The sequence below is a fragment of the Magallana gigas genome, chromosome 2 (genome assembly GCF_963853765.1).
Source record: "Magallana gigas chromosome 2, xbMagGiga1.1, whole genome shotgun sequence".
Taxonomy (NCBI): Eukaryota; Metazoa; Mollusca; class Bivalvia; order Ostreida; family Ostreidae; genus Magallana; species Magallana gigas.
This window is the reverse complement of record NC_088854.1, coordinates 56,775,105-56,801,380: the sequence shown is the minus strand read 5'-3', so window position 1 is coordinate 56,801,380 and position 26,276 is coordinate 56,775,105. Positions and strand designations below refer to the sequence as shown.

The 26,276-nt window shown below is 35.2% G+C and overlaps 2 protein-coding genes across 3 annotated transcripts in view; both read right to left on the bottom strand.

The window, feature by feature from the left end:
- Nucleotides 1-2,312, bottom strand: part of LOC136269632 (ATP-binding cassette sub-family C member 4-like) — an 84,526-nt gene extending 82,214 nt beyond the window's left edge. For both annotated transcript variants that reach the window (XM_066077368.1, XM_066077367.1), the window contains exon 1: nucleotides 2,177-2,312. In XM_066077368.1, the coding sequence (XP_065933440.1) occupies nucleotides 2,177-2,244 (68 nt within the window). In that variant the 5' untranslated portion in view covers nucleotides 2,245-2,312. The remainder of the gene's footprint in view (nucleotides 1-2,176) is intronic.
- Nucleotides 2,313-10,123: 7,811 nt separating this feature from the next.
- Nucleotides 10,124-25,527, bottom strand: LOC105337546 (ATP-binding cassette sub-family C member 4). Its single transcript, XM_034444643.2, has 30 exons — nucleotides 25,390-25,527; nucleotides 24,404-24,551; nucleotides 23,814-23,924; nucleotides 23,549-23,669; nucleotides 20,740-20,955; nucleotides 19,549-19,638; nucleotides 19,276-19,439; nucleotides 18,868-18,993; nucleotides 18,455-18,704; nucleotides 18,125-18,289; nucleotides 17,734-17,784; nucleotides 17,562-17,603; nucleotides 17,271-17,462; nucleotides 16,876-16,970; nucleotides 16,330-16,416; nucleotides 16,124-16,220; nucleotides 15,839-15,979; nucleotides 15,550-15,684; nucleotides 15,083-15,120; nucleotides 14,552-14,892; nucleotides 14,278-14,357; nucleotides 13,821-13,971; nucleotides 13,387-13,617; nucleotides 12,967-13,073; nucleotides 12,647-12,838; nucleotides 12,278-12,433; nucleotides 11,619-11,708; nucleotides 11,281-11,453; nucleotides 10,550-10,655; nucleotides 10,124-10,356 (listed from the first exon to the last, which is right to left on the bottom strand). Exons 2-30 carry the CDS (start codon nucleotides 24,469-24,471, stop codon nucleotides 10,201-10,203), a joined length of 3,972 nt encoding a protein of 1,323 aa, XP_034300534.2. The 5' UTR covers nucleotides 24,472-24,551; nucleotides 25,390-25,527; the 3' UTR covers nucleotides 10,124-10,200.
- Between the last annotated feature and the right edge of the window lie 749 nt (nucleotides 25,528-26,276).

Here is a 26,276-nt window from a genome sequence, read left to right as displayed (position 1 = left end):
TGTGCAATTTCAAAAATACCGCCACCACCTGTTTACAGTGGAATGGGACAATTAAGTGCATCAGAACTTTTGAAATGTATTTTCATAAACTTTACCGTTCTTAAGAAATCCCAAATGTACTCGTGTTAACGGATGTGTTCAGTAAATGGACTTTTGCAGTTCCAACCAGAGACCAAACCGCACGAACTGAAGCGAAAGTGCTAGTAAGACAACTATTTTGTACATTTGGTGTATGCAAGCGTATCCACTCCGGTCAAGGAAAGTGCTTTGAAGCTGAAATAATCCAACACCTGTGTTCTTTGTATAACATCAGGAATTCGAGAAATACAGCGTATCATCCTTAGGGCAACGAGCAATGCAAACGTTTCAATAGAACGTTACACGACTTGCTTCACTTTTTACCACCAGCCAGAAGATGAAAGTGGCCAGAGTACATTAAACAGTTCGTGTTTTCATGTAATGTTACACCAAACGCATCGACTGGTTATTCCCCCTACTACCTGATGCATGAACGACAACCAAACCTTCCAATTTTTTTCTCCTAGGCTTAAGGTATCCGATCCATAATAGCCAGTGTTAAATCAATCGGGATGCATGACGGATATGTACAGATTTAATACTCAGTATACTTTGACATACTTGCGTGGAATATGTCCTCATAATTGACCTTTTTATGTTATCGAAAAGTTGCCATCTTTGCTTTTAATCAATAAAATTCAATTCTAAAAAACTCTATACGGTATAAAAATTTGTTTTAAATACTTTTCCTATCCCTAATAATTTAATGCATCTTTCTACCAGAGCTTTTATTGATACACTTAGTATTTCATTTTATTTTAAAAAATGTGCTTGTCTCTATAGACCTAAACTCAATCTTCATTAATTAATTACTGCTTAGTTAATGATAATTTTGAAAATGTCTCTCGGTTAATCTTTTTCTACTCTAAAATTCATTGAACTAATATAAGAGTTTTTAATACATGATTAATATTCAAGGTTAGAATAATTATGTCCTGATATGGATCGAATACCTTAGTAGGTACCAAACCGTCAAACGAAATCAACATTGACAGATAGATAGATTTACATTGGAAGAAGTTTTTTTTGCTTAAAACAGAGCGAGAGAGAAACTCATCAGAAATGATTAAGCACGAAAGCCGAAACATAAAGCTGGAAGATCGGAAAGAGAACTACAGATTGGCAAAAAAGTATATATTTGAAACAGAGGATTTAACAGTAAAGACAAAATTCAGGACAAATGGAAACCTAAAGTTTATGTAATCGTAGACAAACCGTATAAATCTGTGTACAGTGAGAAAGCCAGTGAATAGTGTTTTCTGTGACAACTGTGAACTGTTTGGGATTAAACGAGTCAAAACGTGAAATGTGAGCAAATGTTTGTAATACATCGTTTTATAGAATATAGAATATCTGTATAGTTTATTTGTGTTCATATATTAATTCGAGGACGAATTAGTATTTGAAACTTTATTGCGCGAGTATGGTTCTTAAATTTCATTGGTTCAAATTATTTAATAAATTTAATTATCAATTAGTATAAGTAACCGTTCAAACTAAGTGAATTTGCATCGGCAGTACTTCATTTTCAACGCTTTTAAGGTTTATACTTTATTATCGTATTTGTTTATTTCATTTCCAACATCCTCAAGTCAATTTATTAAAGACTTAAATGAAATATTGTTTAATTTTCTCTGGATATCTAAGGTGGACAATTGGCCATGTAGTTTTTCAAGAATAAGTTTTAAAATTTAATGTTTACGCACGACGAAGGGCGAAGAATAATTGCAATAGGTCACTTGAGTGACTCACGTAACCTAAAAAATGTAAACATGTTAACGCACGACGCATGGCAACAAATGAAGACATAGCAATTTTTCACCTGAGTCACTTAGGTCACCTAAAAACTTGGCTGAAAAAATTAAACGTATGCAATCATACCTCAATACTAAGGTATAACCGTACAATATACTAGTATTGTAATTCTATGAGTGCCCCATCATTGGATTTTACATCGATTTATTTTACAAATTGCTTAATCTCAAAAATTGAACACATTCTGTTAGCTACTAAATTCTTTCGTGGAAAGTCTCTATAAAAGTTGAACTCTGTTCGTCCTTTTATCCTAAAGATATTGCTTACAAGAATTGTAACTTACCAGAAAGTGAACCTAGACAGCCAGTTGGCTGTACTATATGGACATGGTCCTTTCAGTTTGTCTGCCATTGAGTCACCTCGAGTTCTTGTATTTTGATCACGTTCAAGTAGCTTTGGTTTGGTATCTCATTATAATATCCACCTAAGAAAAATTAGATACACATTAAAACAGTGACCTACTAAGCATGCCCCTGCATTTGTGATCGAAATAATGTTGCAATCCGGAAAATGCCATTCCACCTCGGGGAGTTTCAGTACTTCGGTTTTCTTGGCCTACATACCTTGAACTTTTCTTTGATTTTCCATATGTGTCCCAGGCATTCATACTCGTTTCTAGCAGTTTCTAAATGTAGACACACCAGCTGTTTTTCTTATTACCACTCTCTAAAACCCCTTGTATTTATATACGACATTAGAATCTAGTTATTAATACGCCAACATTCCTACATAATGTTTAACTTTCCTGGGATTTTCTTTATAAGTGTCCCAGGCATTCATACTCGTTTATAGCAGTTTCAAAAAGTAGAAACACCAGCTGTTTTTAGTATATGAATAGTTTTGTATAATATAATAATCATGTTTAATATTATATAAATTTTATATATACCGATTTATTTTAATAAAGTTATTAATTTCATCGAAAAGAGGATGTAAATATAATCATTGCCGGCAGTTATCGACACCACGACGTCAGAAAAAAATCATTAAATAAAGCTATACCAAAAAGCCTCTGTCAGGTAAATAGCGTTTGACGATGCACCAATGTATGACCGTGTGTTACTTTGTTTTTTTTTCAAAGTGCGTTAATTTTGGGACCAAGTCAACGTACTTTGATTTTTTTTGAAAACCGAAGGTTCAAGTGAGTTTTTCTGATCACCCGTTGTCCGTCCGTCCGTCGGTAAACTTTTCACATTTTCAATTTCTTCTCAAAAACCACTGGGCCAAATTTAACCAAATTTAGTACAAATCATCCTTATGGAAAGGGGATTATAAATTGTTAAAATAAAGGGCTCAGCCCTTTTCAAAAGGGAGATAATTGCGAAACAGTGAGTATAGGGTGCATGTCTTTAAAAATCTTCTTCTCAAGAACCACTGCAGCAGAAATTCCAATTTTTACACGAAAGCTTGTATATATAGTGAAGATGTTAAATTGTAAAAATCGTGACCCTCGGACAAAAACTGGGGCCCCAGGCGGGGTTCAAAGTTTAACATAGAAATACATAGGAAAATGTTTAAAAGATCTTCTCTTCAAGAACTACTGCACCAGAAATGCCAATTTTTACACAAAAGCTTGCATTTATTGTGAAAATTCTAAATTGAAAAAATCGTGATCCCCCCCCCCCCCCGGACTAAAAAAATATAGTTGCATATTGTGGTATTAATAGACTTTTTGTACGTACGACCTAACTCAGACAGCACGCGCACGGATCTCTATCTCGCGGGACGGTGCTTGGCGAGGGCTATTGTGAAATCTTGTTGATGAACCCATGGTTTATGTGTTTTTGTATGTTGTCTGCTTGGCCATAAATACTATATGTACTAATATAGTTACACAAAATATTTTTAGTCTGATATTATTTGATATACGACTATTGGTACAGAAATTTAAATTAATGATACCTATTTTAAAGAAAATGTCAGCTCGATGCCTTTGTGGGCGTTGCGGCCTTTGATATGTATAATGAAGATTCTTAATTGTAGAAATCGTGACCCTCAGACCAAAACTGCAGCCCCAGGCGGGGTTCAAAGTTTAACAAAAAACTACATATAAAAATTGTTTAAAATTTTTATCTTTTCAAGAACTACTGCACCAAAAATGCCAATATTTACACAAAAGGTTGTATATATAGTGAAGATTCTAAATTGTAATCAAAGTACTGAAGAACAGACGGGAGTTGATTTTGTCGATGTTTATTTATTTTAAAATCAATGATATGTTATTTTGCATGACAAGACACAAATACATGTGGTTTCTCATTTGAGTTACGCACATTTTTATAATATGAATTTTTGGGCTTTTTCAACAAGAATGTCCAGAAACCTCCATATGAATTATGTTAAATAATATTTAAAGATAAAATTAATTCAATCAAACTATGTATCAGTAATAGAAATATTTCTCGAAAATTGTATGGATCCAAGCAATATTGAACTCTAGTCTCGTTCAACCAAACGCTCGGCTGACACCGTAAATATCCGACAAGGATTTACGGAGACAGCCGAGCGTCGAGTTGAACGAGACTATATTGAACTCTGGCGTAGGAATACATACGACTACAAAAAATATTTTAAATGTTCTTACCATTTAAAATCTGACTATTTTCAAGGTATTTATAAACAAGTTTCCTTGAAAAACAATGCTTTAGCATACATTTCATCGAATTCATCAATTATTTTCAAGAACTAAGTCTTGTCAGCAGCAATGATTTGTGCCGAGGTCCAAACACTGTTTTACTTTCGGTTTGTCTGAGTAACTGCACTAAAATCAACTCCCAAAAATCGTGACCCCCGAACAAAAAGTGGGGCCCCAGGAGGGGTTTAGATTTTAACATATATAGGAAAATGTTTTAAAATCTTCTTATCAAGAACTATTATGCAACTGTTTGGGATATTACTATGCATACATGTACATCCTTAAATAATGTAGATTCTAATTTGTAAAAATCGTAACTCCCGGACAATTGATGGGCACCAAGACGGGTTCAAAATTTAAACATTTTAAAAACATATAGGAAAAGTTTTAAAATGTTCTTCTCAAGAACTACAATGTTATACACAGGACGAAAAACCACCTTTAAGCAAGTCCTTAAAGGTGGCTTAAAGGTGACTTAAAGGAGCTTAAAGGCTATACGACCTTTAAGCCGCCTTTAAGTCACCTTTAAGCAAGTGCTTATAGGTCCTTAATGTCCAAACTTCTTTAAGCCACCTTTAAGCATCTTTAAGTGGCATTTACGCTCTCTTTACACTGCCTTTACACTGTCTTTAAGTGGCCTTTAAGTCAATATTGATCGAGCTGAACAATAAACACATATATCAAATGCAAAAGCTCTTTTATAGAGATGGAAGGGGGTCATCCGAGTGATAATATAATTTCCAAGGAAGGGGGGGGTGTTCCAGGCGGTTTTAATCGTCGCTCCATTAAACACAGATCGCTATCATCAGCACCGCTCCGATGGACACAGATTGCCGTTATAAAATTCTTGTATCTTAATATGTGCATAAAACTAATTAAAGTATGTTTGTTTCAAATTATAAATTAATCGGTGAAAAAAATATCTCTCTCTCTCTCTCTCTCTCTCTCTCTCTCTCTCTCTCTCTCTCTCTCTCTCTCTCTCTCTCTCTCTCTCTCTCTCTCTCTCTCTCTCAGGTCATCCGGTTATTTAACAAAATAAAGATAATGAACCAAATATGCATGATTTAATTTGCTAATCGGATTAAGGTTTGTATTTTTTTTTTCAATTTTCATTATTTCTAACTCTAGATCTGCTAGATACATGTTAAAGATGAAAAGACTCTCAACTGCCTTTGTTATATCGGGCAGGATATTACTGCTTTGTTTGTCTAGACATAGTTTTGTTCGTTTGTGTATATCTAATTAGAGTCTATTGTTTGTACAACTTAAGAAAACCCCTGGAACTAACACAGAATATACAAGATATACACAACAGTTGTGTCGTGTGCCCAGGTGCATGTTTGTGTATATCTAATTAAAGTCTATTGTTTGTCCAACTTAAGAAAACCCCTGGAACTAACACAGAATATACAAGATATACACAACAGGTGTGTCGTGTGCCCAGGTGCACGCCAGGGTTTCTAAAGGCGTTAAATTTTAGTATGTACGAGTATACGATAAGTCTAGTGAATAAAAGTTAATTTACATTTGTAATTCATTTTCAAAGTATCATTTCCTAGCTCTGGGTTTCAAAGATGTTACGTCTACAAATTAACGATACATGTATGTAAGAGTAAAATTTTGAGGCTAATTAATTAATGTACCGGTGATCATAAATAGGGGTTGATTATTTAAATATATGTATAAGGGTAAATATGTCAAATATACCCGGCCTGGCACATCATACAATTGTATGTACAAGTCATTTGCAATTGCCACATGCAGTAAATACGTCACCGGTAATTGGTAATTTTGTTTGTTATAGAATTTATAGTTTATAAATCATGTACATACAATTACATGTAAATATTTAAACATATTGGAACGGCGCCGCGATCATGAAAACCTGGAAATTGCGGGAAATTGAACAAATACCCTAATAGTATCAATGCATTTAATAAAAGAAATGATTTCATTTTCTTTCTTACATTTTTATAGCTATAAATAAGATGAACGTATATCTACTCGGTTTAAATTTATTAACTACATGTCAGAAAGCCTACTAGCCTATAGTGAACCTAACGGTTTCCATTTAGGTATAATATATTTTTGTTCACTGAAGACCAAGTTCCGTATTTCATTCTAAATACATGCATGCATGTAATTTATAAATTAGATATAATTGATTGTTACAAACTGAATGGTTTGTCAAAATCTTTTCAAGTAAACACATTCAATACAGTGATTCAATATCCACTGATATATAGGATATAAAAACGCTCATATTTATGTAAGTTGCAGTGGCGCAGAGGATGTGTGGTGATGCTAGTAAACTAAGGGTCCCGGGTTCAATTCTCGCCGTGGCCGTTTTTTTTTGTGTTTTTTTTTTTCATTTTTCTTTCTAGAACAAAAACCGTTTTAATACCTTTTCTTTCATAAAGTTAATACATTTTATTGGAAATTAAGCACAACATTGAATTAAATTTTTTTTTAATGGCTTAAAGGTGGCTTAAAGGTAGCTTAAAGGTGGCTTAAAGGTGGCTTAAAGAAGTTTGGACATTAAGGACCTATAAGTTGTCCTTAAAGGTGGCTTAAAGGTGACTTAAAGATAGTCTTTAAGCTGCCTTTAAGCCATCTTTACGCTTTCTTTAAGCCACCTTTAAGCAATACATATAGCTTAAAGGTAGCTTAAAGGTGGCTTAAAGATCGTCTTTAAGCTACCTTTAAACACCTTTAAGCTATCTTTAAGGAGGACTTAAAGATGGTCATTCATCCTGTGATAGTTTGTGGAATTTCTATGCATGCATCTTTAGCTTATGTAGATTCCTAATTGGTAAAATCGTGACCCCCGGACCAATACTGGGGCCCCAAGAGGGGGTCAAAGTTTATTAAAGAAATATAAAGGTAACATGTTAAAAATCTTCTTCTCGAGAACTACAATGCTTCAATTTGTGAGATTACTATCATGCATACAACCTTGGATAATGAAGGTTCGACAGTTTTAAAATTGTGACCTCTGGACTAATACTGGGGACCCAAGATGGGTTTAAAGTTAAATGTAGAAGTATATATGGAAAATGTTTAAACATCTTCTTTTCGAGAACTACAATGCATCAATTTGTCAGATAACTACGTAAGCATCCTCAAATAGTGTAGATTCGAAATTATTAAAAACCGTGACCTCAAACTAATACTGGGGCCCCAAGAGGGGTTCAAAGTTTAGCATAGAAATATAGAGGGAAAATGTTGAAAAATCTTTTTCTAGAGAACTATAATGCTTCAGCTTGTGAGATTACCATGCAAGCATCCTTAAATAATGTAGATTCCAAATAATTAAAGCTTTAGCACTGGACTAATACTGTGGCCCCAAGAGGGGTTCAAAGTTTAACATAGCGATATGACCCATTGGCCTCTTGTTGTATATACTTTGTCCGATTTTATTCCTTGTCTTATTCTTTAAAATTGAAATAAAAAAACAACGTTTATTGTTGGATATTTAGAAGCATAGGGATGAAAAGTCTAATTTGAAATGGTTAGCCTAATATCTACATGTACGTGGCCTTATTCTTGTTTGTTGCAGTTGATTAAAAAAAAACCCTTTTTATTGTATTTATTTCAAACCAGTAAATTGGTATTTAGTGTATCTCTCTGTAAATTGGTTCTTTAGGTCAATTTTAAATATAATTTCTATTACTGTCCCAAATTAGAATTTCAGATAAAAGACTGTTTTGAAAAAATAATCTGGAAGGGGGGAGGGGGGTGTTCTCATTAAACTTTCCGTTGTATGCAAACATCAGTCATCTATATAGACGTAGAATACAATAATCACGTAGAAGTGTGAAATTAAAACACGGTAGATTATGTATTATTATCAATTTGCATGCATATTTTAAACAAAACTTGTCAGATTCAAAGAATCTGCCCGATGGTAACTTGCCCTACACTGTCCGCCATGATATAAATTAGTCAACCCGTTTCTGGGTAACCCGTTCTGGAATGTTCTTTTCATTTATACTAAAGTCGCATTGATTGTAGTAATTTATTTATTAACTTTTCTTATTAATCGAATTCCGACCCAAGGTATCTGCCCGCGATATGATGAACTCGCCTTCACTTTTCGTTAATGAGTCAATCCACGTTCTTTGTTACCCCATTCTAGAAAGTTCTATCCTATTCTCTCACCAGAGGTCATGCTTCACAAGCAAATGAGTATAAAAACTAAAATCACCGACTAAAAGAGCGAATTAGCTCATTTTATTTATTCAACATTTGTCAAATCTCAACTACTGTGTATTCTCTATATAGCACGACAGTAAAAATATTGACATTTATTATTATTTAATTGCAAGTATATATTTTGATCAAGACTATACATGACTTGGATCCGCCAAAGCGTGTCCACCACCGTATTCTCATTTTTGCTATTTCGGGCTTGTTTATCGAAAATGAAAGTAGGTTTTTGATTAATTTCACAATAATAACTTATCAATTAAAATTCAGTTATACCTTACAAACATCACCACACATGTGTTGAAATACAAAAGGTGCAAGCAAGTACTCTGGTACAGGCATTTTGTAATATTAACACTTCAAGACTTCTAATTTTTTTTATACAAAAGGCAGATTTATGGTACGTATAAAAACATTACAGATAACTTAAAGATATCAAACATTGCTTAAAACCAGAGATCGTTAATATAACCAAGGATCCAGTGAGGCATTTCTAATACCCAGCCAAATTTTGAGTGTCGGTTTTGAAGTTATCAGTGAGCTACAGAGCTTGGTTGACTACTAGAAATGCCTTATTAAAGCATTGTAAACAAGAAATATGGAGATATATAATTTATTTCGGTTGAACTCGGTGAATTAGAATAAAATTATTTTCTTTTGTGGAATCGCCAATAAGAGATAGGGGCGGGGCTTAAGGTTTTTTTTTTAGGTAAGTCGTGTTCGATATGTATTCATTCTGGCGTTCAAACTTTGCACGGGAAAGTTTAAAGTGTGTGGTTGTGGTAATCAGTACTTGATAAGGTTCTTATTGAGTATACCGGTATTATGGTAATGTGTTCTTGAGCAAATATGACAAGCTGCTTGTCAAATGAAAACTTCAGAAGTTTTCAGATGTGGTTGATGTTGAATATTGCAGAATATTGATGTTGAATATTGCAGATTGTGTGGGAGTGACTTTCTGTAATGCAAGAACGCAAATGCAAAAAATAAATATTGTATTTTGTTTTTGCGTTTATTGCTCTTGTTAAGTGCAAGTACAAAAGAATTGATGTTAGTATTCCAATGGTGTGAAAAAAGAACGTAAAATTCGATAATTTCGCTGCAACCAATTAACACGCCGAGGCAAAATGTACGTTAACACAGGTGAGATCTCAACAGCAATATATTTTTAACTGTTTAGAGATCTGTGCCTTATATAGGGGTTGAAGGGACAGCGGTGGTGAGAAAGAAATATTAACGACCGATGTTAAGCTTTAAAGAGTAAACAAAACAAAAAATTAAAAATCGGAGACTGTGGAAGCTTTGTCTTGTTTCGGCGGAAAGATTCAACATTGTCTTCAAGGCATGCAGGACATGAAAACAAACATAACAAATGCAACACATGTACTGAATTCAAGAATTTATTTTGATAAAAACCATTTAAAGAGTTCTAAAAACAAAACATTGATCAATATATCAAAAATTTAAGATATCTCTTTCTGGTAATTCTCAGCTAATGTATGTAAAACCTTTGCCTGGGCTTTACCAGTCTGTTGGACTAGATTTCTGAAGAATCCATCTTCTATCTGTAGAAGTTGATATGGTGTATCAAATTCAACAAGTTTTCCCTGGTTTAAAACCTGTAATAAGAAAGGAATAAAGAACTTCAGGTGAAAAAAATTGGAAATTATTTATATCCATACATACTGTTATTTATGTAATAAATTTATCTACATAAGAACATAGATAAAGTAGATGATAAATTTTGTACACTGCAAAGTTGACTTTTTTTAACAAGTGATTGTGTGGTGGTACACGTATTGGGATACTTACCATGACTCTACTGGAATCCATAATGGTATGAATCCTGTGGGCAACTGTTAGGACCGTACAATTCTTGAACCGCCTTTTAATTGTTTCCTGGATCAACCTGTCAGTGCTGTCAAAATAAAACTTAGCTTCTGAGTATAACATCACACAACGACTAAGTGTTTACATATATACACATTCAGCCACCTTTGGCCTACTTGTTACATGGATCAAATGTACAATTCAGCATGCCTGACCTCTACAATTTCTTTCTTTCACCTAAATGAACTTATAGTTGACATTAGTTGACATTAAGATATGTGACCTACTTGTAACCCATATATTCTGTAATCCCTATTCCCTATAATAACCTTCATGTGCTAAAAATTAATTACTTGACCTACATGTTACTCCTAATGAGTCAGATTGTGTGACATTCTTGTGTGTGTGACCTACCTGTGACCCTTATAGATTGTGACCTTCTTGTAACCTCTGTAGATTCTGAGGACAACTTGTGACTCCTACAGATCTAAATACCTATAGACTTAGTGACCTGCATGGACATCTGACCCTAACAGATATAATTATCCCTACCAATTCTTCACTTTTAAAGTTTGTGTGATCTTTTTGCAAACCCTACATATTCTGTGACATTTGACCTGTTCATATTACTTACTTTAGACTCCTAAAAATTATGTGACCCCCACAAACTCCATGACCTACTTTGTGACCCCTCTTTACACTCCGTGACCTACTTGTGGTCCACATTGGCGGTGGCCTCGTCCAGCACCAGTATGTTGTTCTGTCGGAGGATGGCCCTGGCCAGACACACCAGCTGTCTCTGCCCCACACTCAGGTTTTGTCCGCTGTCAGACACCTCCATAAACATGCCTTTTCTCTCACTCTGAACTTTCACCTTGAGCTGAACCTGTAATAGAATGCAATGTAGCTTAAACTTAATGCATCTGCAAACACTGATTAAATTACAAATTTAAATTAGTGCATGTAACACTTTAAATAATATATAACAATTAATAATTTGTTTTAAAAATATTGTAACACACATCTGTCAGTCTTACTGTCATGTTAGTACCTGTTCTAGTGCCATCCATAACTGGTTATCTGTGTATTCCTCAAAAGGATCCAAATTCTTCCTTAAAGTACCACTGAATAATATTGGGTCCTAAAAACAAAACGTTTTTCAATTCAGTTCCCAGCATTCCATGGTTTAAATTTACAAAGTATTCTCAGTATTAGAAGGCAAAAGCTCTGGTCATTTGAATGGGATCGTGTACAAACAGTACACAGATATGCAGACCTGATAAAAAGAAAACTAGACTGTTCAATGATCCAAAGTGTTAAACAATGCCAATGTAATATAACCCCAAACTGAGACTTGTTGATTATAATATACTGCAGTAGACCAACTTTTATTCGCAACGATATTATTTCGCGAATAACCTGTGATAAACCTGGTCGCAGCAACTAATTTTCGCGATCAAGCCTTATCTAAAACCATGTTTTTATAACACCCGGATGAAAAGGACCGGTTAACGGCGAGAAAAATTGCAACGAAGAATTAAAGTTGGTTTACAGTAAAAAGAAAAGTTGAGGGAAATGAACTTCATGTGCTGGCATATTAAATGTTTGAATCAATTGTTTGCATTGGTGTGTGACTTGTCAGGTTATTATGTCAGATATTTTATTTCTGAGTTCATATGATTGGTACATAACTAGTCCGGTTGGCCCTACCTGTGGAATGACAGATATTGTATTTCTGAGTTCGTGGAGGCCAATTTTCAACACATTGACATGGTCGATATAAATCTCCCCTGTAGGCTCCGCTAACCTCAGTAATGCCGCAAGTAAAGAACTCTTCCCTGCTCCAGTCCTCCCTACAATCCCAATCTGAAAGGTAGACCCCGAGTTACCTTGTTGTCAAGACATGCTTCATTATGTCCTCAAAACCAATGTAATGTCAAAAAATGATGGCATTAATCAAATATATGTATGCTAACAGTATTTCTTGCTCATCACCTGTCTGCCCGTCTGCCCATATGTCTGCCTTATTGTCAGTCTTTCCTAAGGTGTCTTACCTTTTGATTCTAACTCGTAACTTACCTTCTCTTTGCTGTTGATAAGACAGGTTATATTGTGTAAGACTTGGTCAGTATCAGATGAGTACTGTAGTCCTACATTGACTAGTTTAATTTGCCCATTTTGAGGCCAAGAGGAAGGGGGCGGGGAATCAGAGACTTTGGGGGCCTCCTGTTCTAGCTTTGTGTAGGATATGATTCTTTCCACAGATGTCATCTACAATCAGAATCTATTAAATGATTGAAAGAGGACTAAACAAATGACAAAATTTCTTCTCTAGAAATCAAAACTCTATTTGAAGTACAAGTACAAAAACATTAAAATTGATCATAAAAGGTTCCTACCTGCGTGTTAAGGTCAGCAGATATCCTCATCATGCTCTCAAAAGGGTCAGCCATTGTCAACAAATAGTTCAAAGCCATTCCAAACAGTCCCCCGGATAATCCAATCACTGAAGCAGACAATTACAGGTAAGTTTCATCTTGAGAAAATTGAAGCATTTTTATATACTATGTACAAAAATCATCATTCATTGTATGTTTCTGTTATCAATTCTAAAAATGAAGTGATCTAGGGCTGAGTTTCTCAAGAGGACTTACTGCTAATGGCCAGATTTATAAATGCTGATTCCTTAATATTCATCGGCTACAAAATGCAGCCTAGGATAACATCTTTCTGAGACCACTACTTTCTATCTTACTAGCACCACTACTTGCTATGTTACTGGGACAACTACCCACCAACTAACTGGGACCACTACTTACTATCCCTGAGAACCAATGACAACAGGATGACAAGGACAAAGTAGACATCCAGGAAGAAAAGAGAACGCAGACTGAACCAGCGGTTTGCGGACAGGAACAGGAAGAAAGCGCTGGTGTGTCGGTCCTGGAATCTGTCAAAATCCTGCAGGAACTTCCGACTCATCCCCAGGGCTCGGATTGACTGGAGTCCCACCAGAGTGTCAGAGATATGGGAGAAGATAGGACTCTGGGCTAATGAAAAAAAAGGAGTTGAACAAAGTGTAAATGATAAAAACTCCATTTTTTTTAATAGAATTTTCAAAAGATGAATTAACCTGGGATGCATTTCAGTACATAGAAGTTAGTGTGCTTCCTCGGTTACATATCTAGATTAAATCGAATATGGTATGTATCTGCTATGATCTATAATGTAGCCCTTTACTTATAACACTCACTCATGGCCTCTAAGCGTTTCATATTTCTTGTAGTCGGTAACGAGAACCATCTTATTAAGTAAATTACTATCACTAAGGGAGTCAAGGGTAACAGCAAGAAAGGATTGATGATACAGGTTATACCAATTTGCATGGCCAAGCGAACGATTATCTAGATTAAAATACAAAATAAATTAACTGAGATGAACATAACAATAGACCCATGGACCTTAAAGTTCACATGAAAAAAAAATGACACAAATTTTCACTACATCAGTTTATCTTTAAATTATGAAGTATAGAAATATATTGATTTGAATTTTGTGGCAATTCACTGATAATTCATAATGAGGACTGGTATGTTATAGCTTTTTCTAAGTCCCACGGCTTGAAACTTAAATTACAGTCAAGGATTGGTTTCTCATAATAATGAAATTTTATGTTTGATACATGTACTAGCAAAAACTATTATACATACCTCTAAAACGATGTTTGTTAATGTAGGTATGACAGAATCTATCAACCCCAAGTCTCTTGCAAATTTGTTCAATATTCGACCTGAAAGAAAACATAGCATGGCAGAGTCAAACATGAGCATCGAGGCTGAGAGACTGATTGAGAGACAGATGGTGGAAAATCTTTTTAAAGAAATCTTTATAATCAAACTCTGTCCAAAAGATAAAAGCTTATAAAAACCATTCATTTGACTTCTGGAGAAAAGACAAGTATAAATTCCATATATATTTCCTTACCCACAGGGTTTGAATCAAAGAAATGAGTCTTGGCCCCCATCACCACTTGGAACATGTTGTTGTGAAGTCTCTTGCTGATGATGACTGACATTCTGAAGTACACCAGGCTGAAGAGGCTGATTCCCACCACAAAGACAGACATGGCCACCAGGTACTGCTGCATCAACGTGTCTCCCTGGGTGATCAGGGACCCCACAGGGGTAGAGTTGCTGGTCTGTAGAAGGGGTGTTATGTTGTACAATGTGTTTAATCCCAGTGTTTTGTTCAATGTATTAATCACTGGATATGGCGGATAGGATCCATTTTGTGCATTTAAGTTCAAAGAATCTGAGAGTTCAGCCCTGGAACCAAACGATTAAGGAATTACAGATGATTGTAAATGTGAAGTAAGATTATAACTAGGTGTGTAGTTTATACCTTTATATATTGACTGGCATAACTCACAACACCCACAGATATAGAAAAAGTCAAAGTTTACACATGCAGTCAATAAAAACATAGTTGCAAAAAGCTGGTTCACTTAACACATACCATTTAGCTAGATACCAGTCTCCATATCCATAAGCAGCCTGTAAATTTATAAATATTATTATTAAAGTACATATATGTACTCACCCTAAGTAGTCAAAAATTGAGGCCATCAGATACCCAAAAATATTTTGTATAATTTGCTAAACAGTTTAAAAAAGTGATTCAAATCATTCTCATTCTTGCATTGTCCCAAACATTTTAATTTTCATATTTCTGTAAAATCCTAACTATTTTATAGTCTGCAGAAATTGAATATTGATATATTTCATAGTAAATATAATTCATTTATAGTGTTGTGTGATTAAATAGTATGTGCAAATGAACTACAGGAAACTTAGTGTATTTTCAGAAAACGTTTCACATCATTAGAAGATCAAATATTTTGCATATCATGGATTCCATCTGCCCCCCCCCCCCTTTTCACACCCACACCCAGACTTGCAATCTTGTTAGCTACTATAACTGACATAGGCTATCACGAGAAGGAACAAGGTCAGTGGTAGGTACAGCCATGGCCGACCGGAGAGATAGTAGTCCTTGTAGACATTCCAACCAATGCCCCCGGTCTCCGCAAATTCACCGTCATCGACCACCTCCGTATTCTTTAGAAAAAAAAGTTATCTTCAGCTAAAATGTCCTAGTTTTTTTTTTTAGTTTCAAATACCATAAAAATATCAATATTTAATCAATCTAATCAATCTAGTTCTAGTTCAGTTTTATCCAAGGTCGGTTGCCATTCCCAGCTCAGGAACCTACCTTCTCCCGTTGTTCATTGACCAATTTTTCTTGTCTCTCGTCTTTTTCTTCTACGTCTTTGTCATGCTTGGTAAGGATTGAGGAAAATTCTGTCCCCTGTTTCACCAGTTCATCATACGTCCCAACACTAACTACTTTACCCTAAAACAACAAGTTTATAATAATTCCCAGTCAAAGAAGAAAAGGGATTAAACTGATTAAAGCAAATACATTATTGACTAGATAGATGGCTAAGAATAAGCATCATTGCTGCCTACAGCATTGGTCGGATTAAGTGGAACAAACCTCGTTCAGAACAACTATTCTGTCAGCTGACCTTAGATACTGCAGCTGATGAGTCACCAAAATCCTGGTCTTTCCTTCCAAGAACTCACAAATACATCTGAATAAAAAGACATCAGCATTGTAGTCTCTCTCTCTCTCTCTCTCATCCTCTCTCTCTCGTTCTCTCTCTCTCTTTCTCTCTCTTTCTCTCTCTCTCTCTGTCATACCTCTGGAACAGGTGACTCCCCACCTCTGTGTCCACGGCCCCCAGGGGATCGTCCAGCAGGTACACATCTGCCTCCCTGTACACCGTCCTATAAATCAATAGAGAATGAAGAGCATGGTCAGTTTATAAGTGTGATGCTGTACTCATCTTAAATGATACCTTGATTTCAACATGAACTTCGATTGAGTTTATACATGTATTAAAGTCAAGAAATTATTCATGCTTTGTTTTTGCACTCTACATAGCTTAATTATGATTGAAAGATTAAAGATCACCGAAGAGAAAAAAATTAATTGACGGTTTGTTATTGTCATTTTTTCACTGGTTAAAGAAAATACTAAAAACTTTCACCTCTGATTTTTACCTTAGTATGTGAATTCTTTAAAATTGAGGGAGGCAACTTTTTTTTAATGAATTATCATTTTTTTCAAAGGTTTGTTGAAATGTAATTTTATGAATTCAATGAAATAAGAATGTTTCAAAATTTGTTTGGGGTTTTGATTCATGGTTGAGGGTTACCTAAGAAAGCCCCTACAGAAGGCAATACCTTGCAAGTGTGAGCCTGGTCTTCTGGCCACCGCTCAGCAATAAGCCTCGCTCCCCGACCAAGGTCTGGTCCCCCAATCTCATCAGCTCCAGGTCCTACAGAGAGTGTTCAGTCATGTACAATTATAAAGAATTCAATAATAACATTCACCAGATCTTTCAAAAGAGAGACTCAATCTGTTCTTAAAAAGATAGTATTGTACTTTCGTTATTTCATTATTTATGTTTTTAAAAAACCTTCATAATTATAACTCCAAGCCAAACCCAAGTTAAGAGATCAGAGGGAGAATGTTAATAGCTGTTCACAACTGTGGTCATTAAAAAGATGACAACTGGAATACATGTCTGCTTCTGAAAGTTTCTGGCTAACTCAAGAGTTACTTAGCCTGGAATTACCTTGTTTAAAGCACAGGCATACAACACCTTGCGATATCTCTCTTGCTCCACATTCTCTCCAAACGTGACGTTGGCCTGAAATGTTCCGGACATGACCCACGGCGTCTGAGCCATGTATCCCAGCATGCCCTGCACACACACTTGTCCTGTCTCGGGTGGAAGCTCTTTAAGAAGGCTAAGCAGGAGAGATGTCTGTTGAGGAAAATATATATTTTAAAACTCTTTTGCAGTCTATACATATACGAACAACAAGTTACAAATGTATATATAAAAAAGAACTTTGATAAAAACCTTTCCAGAACCAACTGGTCCTACTACTGCCAGGAGTTCTCCCTGGAATAAAAAGTGGAATTCACATAAAATAATGAAATTTATTTAATTTTAAAGGATATGAATGTCTTGTCAAAGAATAAAACCCAGACTTTAAGATATCAGAGCTTTCTTACTGACACTTAACTCGTACCTTTTTTATTTTCAGGTCAATATTCTTCAAAGAAAATGCCTCAATCATCTTCTGAAATGAACAATATGGTAACCTTGACTTTTATCAATCTTTTAAATATTGAGATTCGCATAAATTTATTTAAGCTATGATAATTAAATTATATCATTAATGATTTTAATTCAGAAAAGAATATGCCATTAAAAAGCTAATATGTAAATAGTGTTTGAAAAGAGTATTTTGAAATCAATGGTCTTTTGAATGTACTGAGTTCAGTTAACATTTTATAATTTCGAAAATAATTCTTAATTTTAAAATATTAAAAATGTATAAAAATATTCTGGTAAGTTCTAACTGCTATAAATAACCATTAATAAATTGTTAATTGATTATTTTTATCATGCAAACTTACCTGGTCCAGAAGTTTATCGGCTACACCCTCATTGTCCTGGGGGTGATGCCCAAGCCAGCTGGCTGTCATGTCCCTGATAGAGATAGACACACCCTCCTTCTCCATCGACTTGGTTGTCCCTTCAGACTCGGAAAAGACCTTCATATCCTCTACTGTGAGGAAAGACTGTAAGAAAAGTTACATATTTAGTAATGTTTCAGACTTGTTACAAACAATTACTTCAAAAAAAGATTTTTCATTGATATGCTTGGTGAGGAGGAAGCCATTTTCTGCCAAAACACTAAATAATACAGTACTCATTTACAGTATTTTGATTTACTGACAGTTTACCTGTATTCTTTTGAGGGAAGATGCCAGTTGTTTGTTATCTTCCACCAGGTACATCATGAAGAGGAAGATGGTCAGTCGCAGACAGAAGACCCAGCCCAGGGTGCTGTAGATCCTCTGGGCGGACAGAGGAACCCCCGTGTACCACGCTGTTCCAAACAGGGTCATGCTGATGACAACAGAGGCACTCTGGAACAATCCCATGTTGATAGACTTGGCAATATTGGCTTTCCATATCTCAGATACTTCCCACCTGAAATCAATGCTTAAAATAATCGAATTCTAAAACTTCATCATATCTAAAAATAAAGCAAAGATTTTAAACACTTTTGATATTTCAAAAATTCAATAAAGCCAAGCAGCATTTAAAACCTAGCAATGACAGATACCAGAGACTCAATAAAAGTAACAATTACCCTCTGATGTTAAACACAATTTCACTGAAAGGTTTTTCCCAGCAATACATTTTAATAACTCTCATCCCAGCGATTATCTGATTCATCAAATGAATCCTTTTGTCTCCTGCAGCTCCTATCTGCATCCTAAACGAAAGTTAACTCATTATACATAATGTGATCAATAAAATAGACATATTTTTTTTACATTTACAGCAGATATGCTTAATAGGAATTTACCTTTACAGTGAATTCGGTATTATTTCCCCTAATCTTTTCATTACGTATCAGATACATGTAAATTACATTTGTTACAATAATAAAATATCAAAACTATTCATACTCGGCACTTTTTTGTTTGTGTTTTTGTTTTACTGTAGATACTAAAAGAATATATTTCAATTTGTAAAATCCAGTAAAAGTCTGCACCTCAATTTCCCATAAATCCATCCCAGCATGACCTGTAGGGGTATGAGAACTACGGTGACGGCGAGAGTAAGGAGGCTGATCAGACCGATCTGTTGGTACAACAAGTACAGGATAGCCACAATCTCCAGGGGACCCAGCCAACAAAAATGGAAGGTTTCAGTCGTCTGAGTTAAGCAACCGGTAAACACTAAATTGAAACTTAAGTTTTTCTCAATAACAAAAAACAACATAAAATTTTTTGTCAATAAATTTACTTGGGGAAAATTTTCTTACATATCTAAACTTCTCTAAATCTGTTGACAAATGGTTGATAATTTTTCCTGATGTTGTGGAATGTTTTGACCAGCTGCTCATTTTGAGTATCTGGAAATGTCATTTTTAGATCATGTAATAAGAGTCAATATTTCGCATGGAGAAATTCCTTAGTTATGAATAAAAATAAAAACTAAAGCAATTCTAGATTCATTGGAACTATGATATGAATATGGAGTAGCTTAAGGAAGCATATGAGCAATTTTGACTTGACTGTAATACACAAATTTGTAAAATTAATTACCAGTACTGTTTTGAAACAAACCAAAAAACTTGGTATTTTCTGTTTAAATAGATGATATATTACTACCACTTCGGTGTATTAATTATCACGTGATAACTACAGTATAAATAGTCTACAATAGATATATTCCTTAATATAAAATGAGTTTGAACAAGGTTTGCACTAAACAATTAACATATCAAGAAAAAAACAAAAAATGTCAGTTTTATGAAAATTACTGCTAAAATCCTATATATTCTCTAACACAGTGTAGATTAAATAGTTATTCATCCATTTCTCCTAAAACCTTCTACTTTTTTTCAGTTTGCACAGAAAAACTTCACGTTGCATCAAAGTTACAAAGAAACCATGATTCTAGTATGTAGCAATTCTCAATTTAAGCATTGATCAAACTATTGATACATGTTGACTTTGAAGTTCAAAATATATAGGGTAGTGTTGTTCCAGTCGGATTTTTATATTGTAAACGACAACAGAAGAATTAAAGCCTGGTCGTGAGAAAAAAGCATATGTACATACCTTTTTAGCTATTGATACAATTACTATCTATTCCATTGAATGCTTGTTCAATTTTCAGTACAAAAAAACAAAAATACTTTGTTTGAGTTTTATATTTCTTGTATTTTATAGTTAACAATGCTTTCTGTTCCAATTTACACAGCATCCCACTTTCAGTCATGATGTCATCAATGCATTAATCTACATAATACATTCTCTAATAATCTAGAGGATAAAAAATTCTTTCCTCTTTTAAATTTGTGTTTCATCTAGGTTTCTTTGTTTTAATATTTGTATTGATACATTTTAACGAACATTTGTTCTTAGTATTTATAGGAATAACATGTAATTTGATTCCATATGCTTTCTTAACACCCTGGATAAACAGTGAATTTTAAAGTTTGTTTTACCTTCCTATAAATAAGGCTAGCCACAGCCACTTTCATTTTTAAAGCAATATGATCGCAGTTGAAGAAATACTTGGGATTGACAATCAGCTGTAGAATGTGGCTGACTGCCACCACCGTCGCGTAGATGTTCACCTCCGTTTGTGACAAGGTGGAGCCAGGCTGGAAGTAGGAGATAATCTGACCAATCAGGTAGGGTTGGGCAATCCTGATACCTTCCTACACAAACACAGGTGGAAAAAGATATTAATCGATGTGAACCAACAACAAGAGGCCCATGGGCCACATCGCTCACCTGAGGAACAATAGGTATGATAAAGTCAGCTTAATGGAGTCATAATACAAACAATCTGGACAATGTACAATAATACATGTAGATCCTGTATAAATAAAATCCATTTTCCCCCTTGGAACTCGGATAGCGGTGATTGCTGCCAATATTTACAAGATCGGACGTTAATCACCGCTCCTGCACATATATAGGGACTCAACGTTACGCAAGCAGGGATGACCGCACTCTTACGCAACTCAACAGGTACCAACGTTTACGCAAGCAGGGATGACCACGCACTTGCGCCAACAGCTCAACCTAACTCAAGCAGGGAGTGCCGCACACTTGCGCTTGAAAGGCCTGAACAGCAGCAGGGATGACCATACACTAGTGCTCCGTCGCAACCACCACCAATACAAGCAGGTATGACTGCACACTTGTATTAATGCGATACAGGGCAGGAATGACCACACACTTTGTATCGAAGGTTAGAAAACACGTAGATTAGATGGAGCAGGGATGTTCACACACTCAATATATCTGTTGAAGTTTAACCCCAAACAGTCGCTCATGGTGATGCAATAGACACTGTCCCTATATATGTGCCGGCCTAAAATAATTCATAGTATCTAAAAATTGGAAATCAAAAATAAACAAACTAATCCGGCCTAACCCACAACTTTTTATGCAGAACAACTTATATACATTGAATATTCATTATTGTATTAAAAATAAACATCACAATAATTGGTTAATGGTGGATGCATTAATTAAAATAATCAAGAATCAATAAATCAAGGGCAATAACTCAATACAGTAATACAAAAATATTCTAATGAAAAAATAGCTGCCTGCTTCAATTTTATAGTCATATTACATGTTGAGTATTGCAGTTCTCAAAAAGATCCTTTACAATTGTTTATATATGGGATATTTAGCTACATCAAACTCTGAACCTTCTTGTGAGGCCGAAGAATTGTCCTGGAGCCAAAGTTTTAACAATTATAAAGAATCATCTTGCTGATTAGTTTCTGAGAAGAAGATTTTTAAAGATTTACTTTATAGATTCCTATGTAAAACTTTAACACTCCCCCCATGTGGCCTCACCCTACCCCCAGGGGTCATGATTTTCACAACTTTGAATCTACACTACCTGAGGATACTTCCACACAAGTTTCAGCTTTCCTGGCTGATTAGTTTCTGAGAAGAAGATTTTTAAAGATTTATTCTATATATTCCTATGTAAAATTTCGACCCCCCATTGTGCCCCACCCTATCCCCAGGGATCATGATTTTCACAACTTTGAATCTACACTGCCTGAGGATGCTTCAACACAAGTTTCAGCTTTCCTGGCTGATTAGTTTATGAGAAGATTTTTAAAGATTGACTCTATATATTTCTATGTAAAATTTTAACACCCCCCCCCCAAAGTGGCCCCACCCTACCCCCAGGGGTCATGATTTTCACAACTTTGAATCTACACTACCTGAGGATGCTTCCACACAAGTTTCAGCTTTCCTGGCTGATTAGTTTCTGAGAAGAAGATTTTAAAAGATTTACTCTATATATTCCTATGTAAAATTTCGACCCCCCATTGTGGCCCCACCCTACCCCCGGTGATCATGATTTTCACAACTTTGAATCTACACTACCTGAGGATGCTTCCACACAAGTTTCAGCTTTTCTGGCTGTTTAGTTTTTGAGAAGAAGATTTTTAAAGATTTACTCTATATATTCCTATGTAAAACTTCGACCCCCCATTGTGACCCCACCCTACCCCGGGGGTCATGAATTTCACAATTTTGAATCTACACTACCTGAGGATGCTTCCACACTAGTCTCAGCTTTCCTGGCTGTTTAGTTTCTGAGAAGAAGATTTTTAAAGATTTACTCTATATTTTCCTATGTAAAACCTCGACCCCCCATTGTGGCCCCACCCTACCCCCGGGGGTCATGGATTTCACAACTTTGAATTTACACTACCTGAGGATGCTTCCACACAAGTTTCAGCTTTCCTGGCTTTCTGGTTCTTGAGAAGAAGATTTTTGAAAATTTCTCGAAATTTTTCATTAATTTCTAATTATCTCCCCTTGAAAACGGGTGTGACCCTTAATTTTCACAACTTTGAATCCCCCTTTGCCTAAGGATGATTTGTGCCAAGTTTGGTTGAAATTGGCCTAGTAGTTCTTGAGAAGATGTTGAAAATGTAAAAAGTTTACGGACAGACGGACGACAGACAAAATGTGATCAGAATAGCTCACTTGAGCTTTTAGCTCAGGTGAGCTAAAAACCACCCAAACAAGCATTTATTTCTGAATCTGGTAAAACGTACAAGGTATTCTTATTTGTCTTTTAGTTATAGCATGGTGATTCTCGGACAACCAATGTAATAAACTGAAAACCTACCAAGATTTATTTCATGATTTCAGAAATGTCTACTATAATTTTAATTGGTATCATAAATAAGCGACAATTTTACAGAAAATATACAAATGTCAATAGTTTTAACACTGCTGCTGCATAATTTACACAATGCTTACAGAGACGACAAGAAAGATGCCATTAATGCCCCACTCCCATTTGAACTCTGCAATCACTGCCCAGTACAAACTTGGCTTTTTCCCTTTATCTTCACATTTTTTCACATGGGCATTCCAGGATCTACAAGCATGCAACAGACGGAATAGAAAAAATTAAAATATTTATAAAATTGCTATTATTCTACGTTTCTAAATCTTCGGACAAACCAAAGATAAAATCTTATGACTATTGAATCAATTTACGTGTGTGCATGACTTTTCTTACTTTTCCATGCGATCCCTTAACAAGTCGGACTGGTCCTCTGGAAGGACATCATACAGATGATCCTGTGTCAAAGGGTGGCGGAAACCATAATTGAACAGCGGAAAAGCCCACCTATATCCCCAAAGACAATAATTATCAATGAATATATCACCCACTTTAATCACAAAAACACTGTCAACAAAAATAGCAAATGCCTACATTACCAAAGACATTACAGAAAAAATTGTTTAGTATGAACACGGATATAGCTAAATCTCAGATATAACAAAGTTTTGTTGAGTCCCTGGCAAAATTTTCATTACACTCTAACGCGCATTACTTAATTTGTATGCACACACCGTTGCAATTATGAGATTTTATCTTTCAAAAAAATAATGATTCAATACTTAAATGTTACAGCATACTCTTATTGTAATTCTATGAGTGTCCCATCACTGGATGTTATATTTGATTTGTTTTACACATTGTAAATCTCAATCTGTTAGCTACCATAAACTTAGTGCTAATTGCAGAACAGTCGGTCTATTTAAGTTTCAATTCTGTTTGAATTCATATCATAAAGTGCTTACAAAAAAGTGTATGTTACTTACCAGAATGTAATCTTAGAGAGCCAGTTTGCAGTACCGTAGGGACATGGTCCTCTCGGTTTGTTTTTCATTGTCACAGCTATAGTGTTTTTATTTTTTTTCACCTTCAAAATTTCTGGTCTTTAGGTGAGTAGCTCATCATTACATCCACCTAAGAAACAGTGAATTAAATCAAATACACCTGAAACAGTGTCCAGTCATATTTCTGAATTATTATATGATAACAACAGGTTAGAAAACTCTTCAAAGATAGCTCAGTGAAGGAGCACCAGAACTAAGTTACTATGGATCAACATTTCACTCTTTTCTGTTCACTCCTCCTTTCCTACTGCTGCTGATATGGCATGGCCGATGGTACCTTGTTTTGGCAGTGTATACAATGTTGCTTAGTCCAATGATAACACTATAACAAGGTAAACCTACCTTTTGTATATAGAAAGGGGAGTATTCGATGGAGTGGAAGGGGGTTGGGGTGGGGAGAAAACAGTATTTAAAACTATTAATTATGGACCATGTATATTAGCCTAACACATCTATTAGGCTAACTCGATATGAAGGGTCCAAGTTTAATTTCTGCTTTAAATATGATCCTTTTCAATAAACAATTACATTAAACAATTTCTTATAGTTCTCACTTCCGGTACATACTCTTTTTTTGTTCACAATCATACTGAACATTTCACAAAACAAGAGTACACGATTGGAACTTACACTTCCTCCATTAATATTCCTATCAGAACTGAACACTAAAAATACCACGCCAGTGAGATTTCTGAGAAATGATAAAATTCAAGCAACAAGGACATATGTTTTTATCGAATTTATTCATGTATATGTACGTTATCATTTGTTTGTACGCTGGACTTTAACACCACTGATCTGACTGTTTAGTTGAACACAGTAAATAAATTTAACTTTCTGTTGTTCCAGATACAGTCAATGTGGGCGACAAGCATCATTAAAATAAGGGTATATAATTATGGACTTACCTGAGGATTTAGATAATCAAAGAGAGAAGACATGGACTTAACAACATGGTGTCTTTCAGAATCATACCGGAAAGCATGAGAGCAATGCTACCTTATCAATCAAGAATTCGGGGATGACTGGAGAGTATTTGACGATAAACTGAAATTTGATAAGAATAATCTGTCTTACTGGGTCAACGTAAAAATGCAAAGCAGTAATAAAGGCAGAGTATGTGTTCTCAAGCTTTTGAGATTGACATTGTAGAAACAGCTTGTACTCTACTGAAATCTATTTGTATGCACCGGAAAGGAAATTTAAACAAAAAGGACTGGAAATATGTTGTTGTTAAAATAAGTTTTTACATCTCTTTAGTCCATTAATTATCTTTGTTATCCTATCCATAATCACCTCTTGTTTTGTGTTGCATCTTTAATAAGTAACATCAGCTGTCACGATACTCAGGTAAAAGTCTGACAATTATTAGCTTCTGGTTTTATATTCTACACACCAACTAGAATTTCTAAATTCTTCTCCCACTTAATGAGTGCCTCAGTTTAATTTTTGTTTTCTTCAAAAACTAACTATAAAAGAACAGATTATTATTAGATAACAAATACGCCGGCATGCTCGATTAAAGGCAACAAATGTGCTTCATCAAAAGCTGACAAGCAACTTCTCGCTTATGGAAGTCAAGAGCCCCTGAAGGTAACATAGCTCTTATATTTACAGCAACAGTTAAATACAACAAAACCGTTATACCGGATGTGGAATTCGTGGTCATCGATGGAAAGGGACAGGCCCTACTCGGTCGTGATACAGCTCTACAGTTGGGTGTTCGACAGATTGTGCGCAGCGTTAGCAATGCCGTCAACGCAGATAACCGTTCTGTGTTTGATAAGTACCCTCA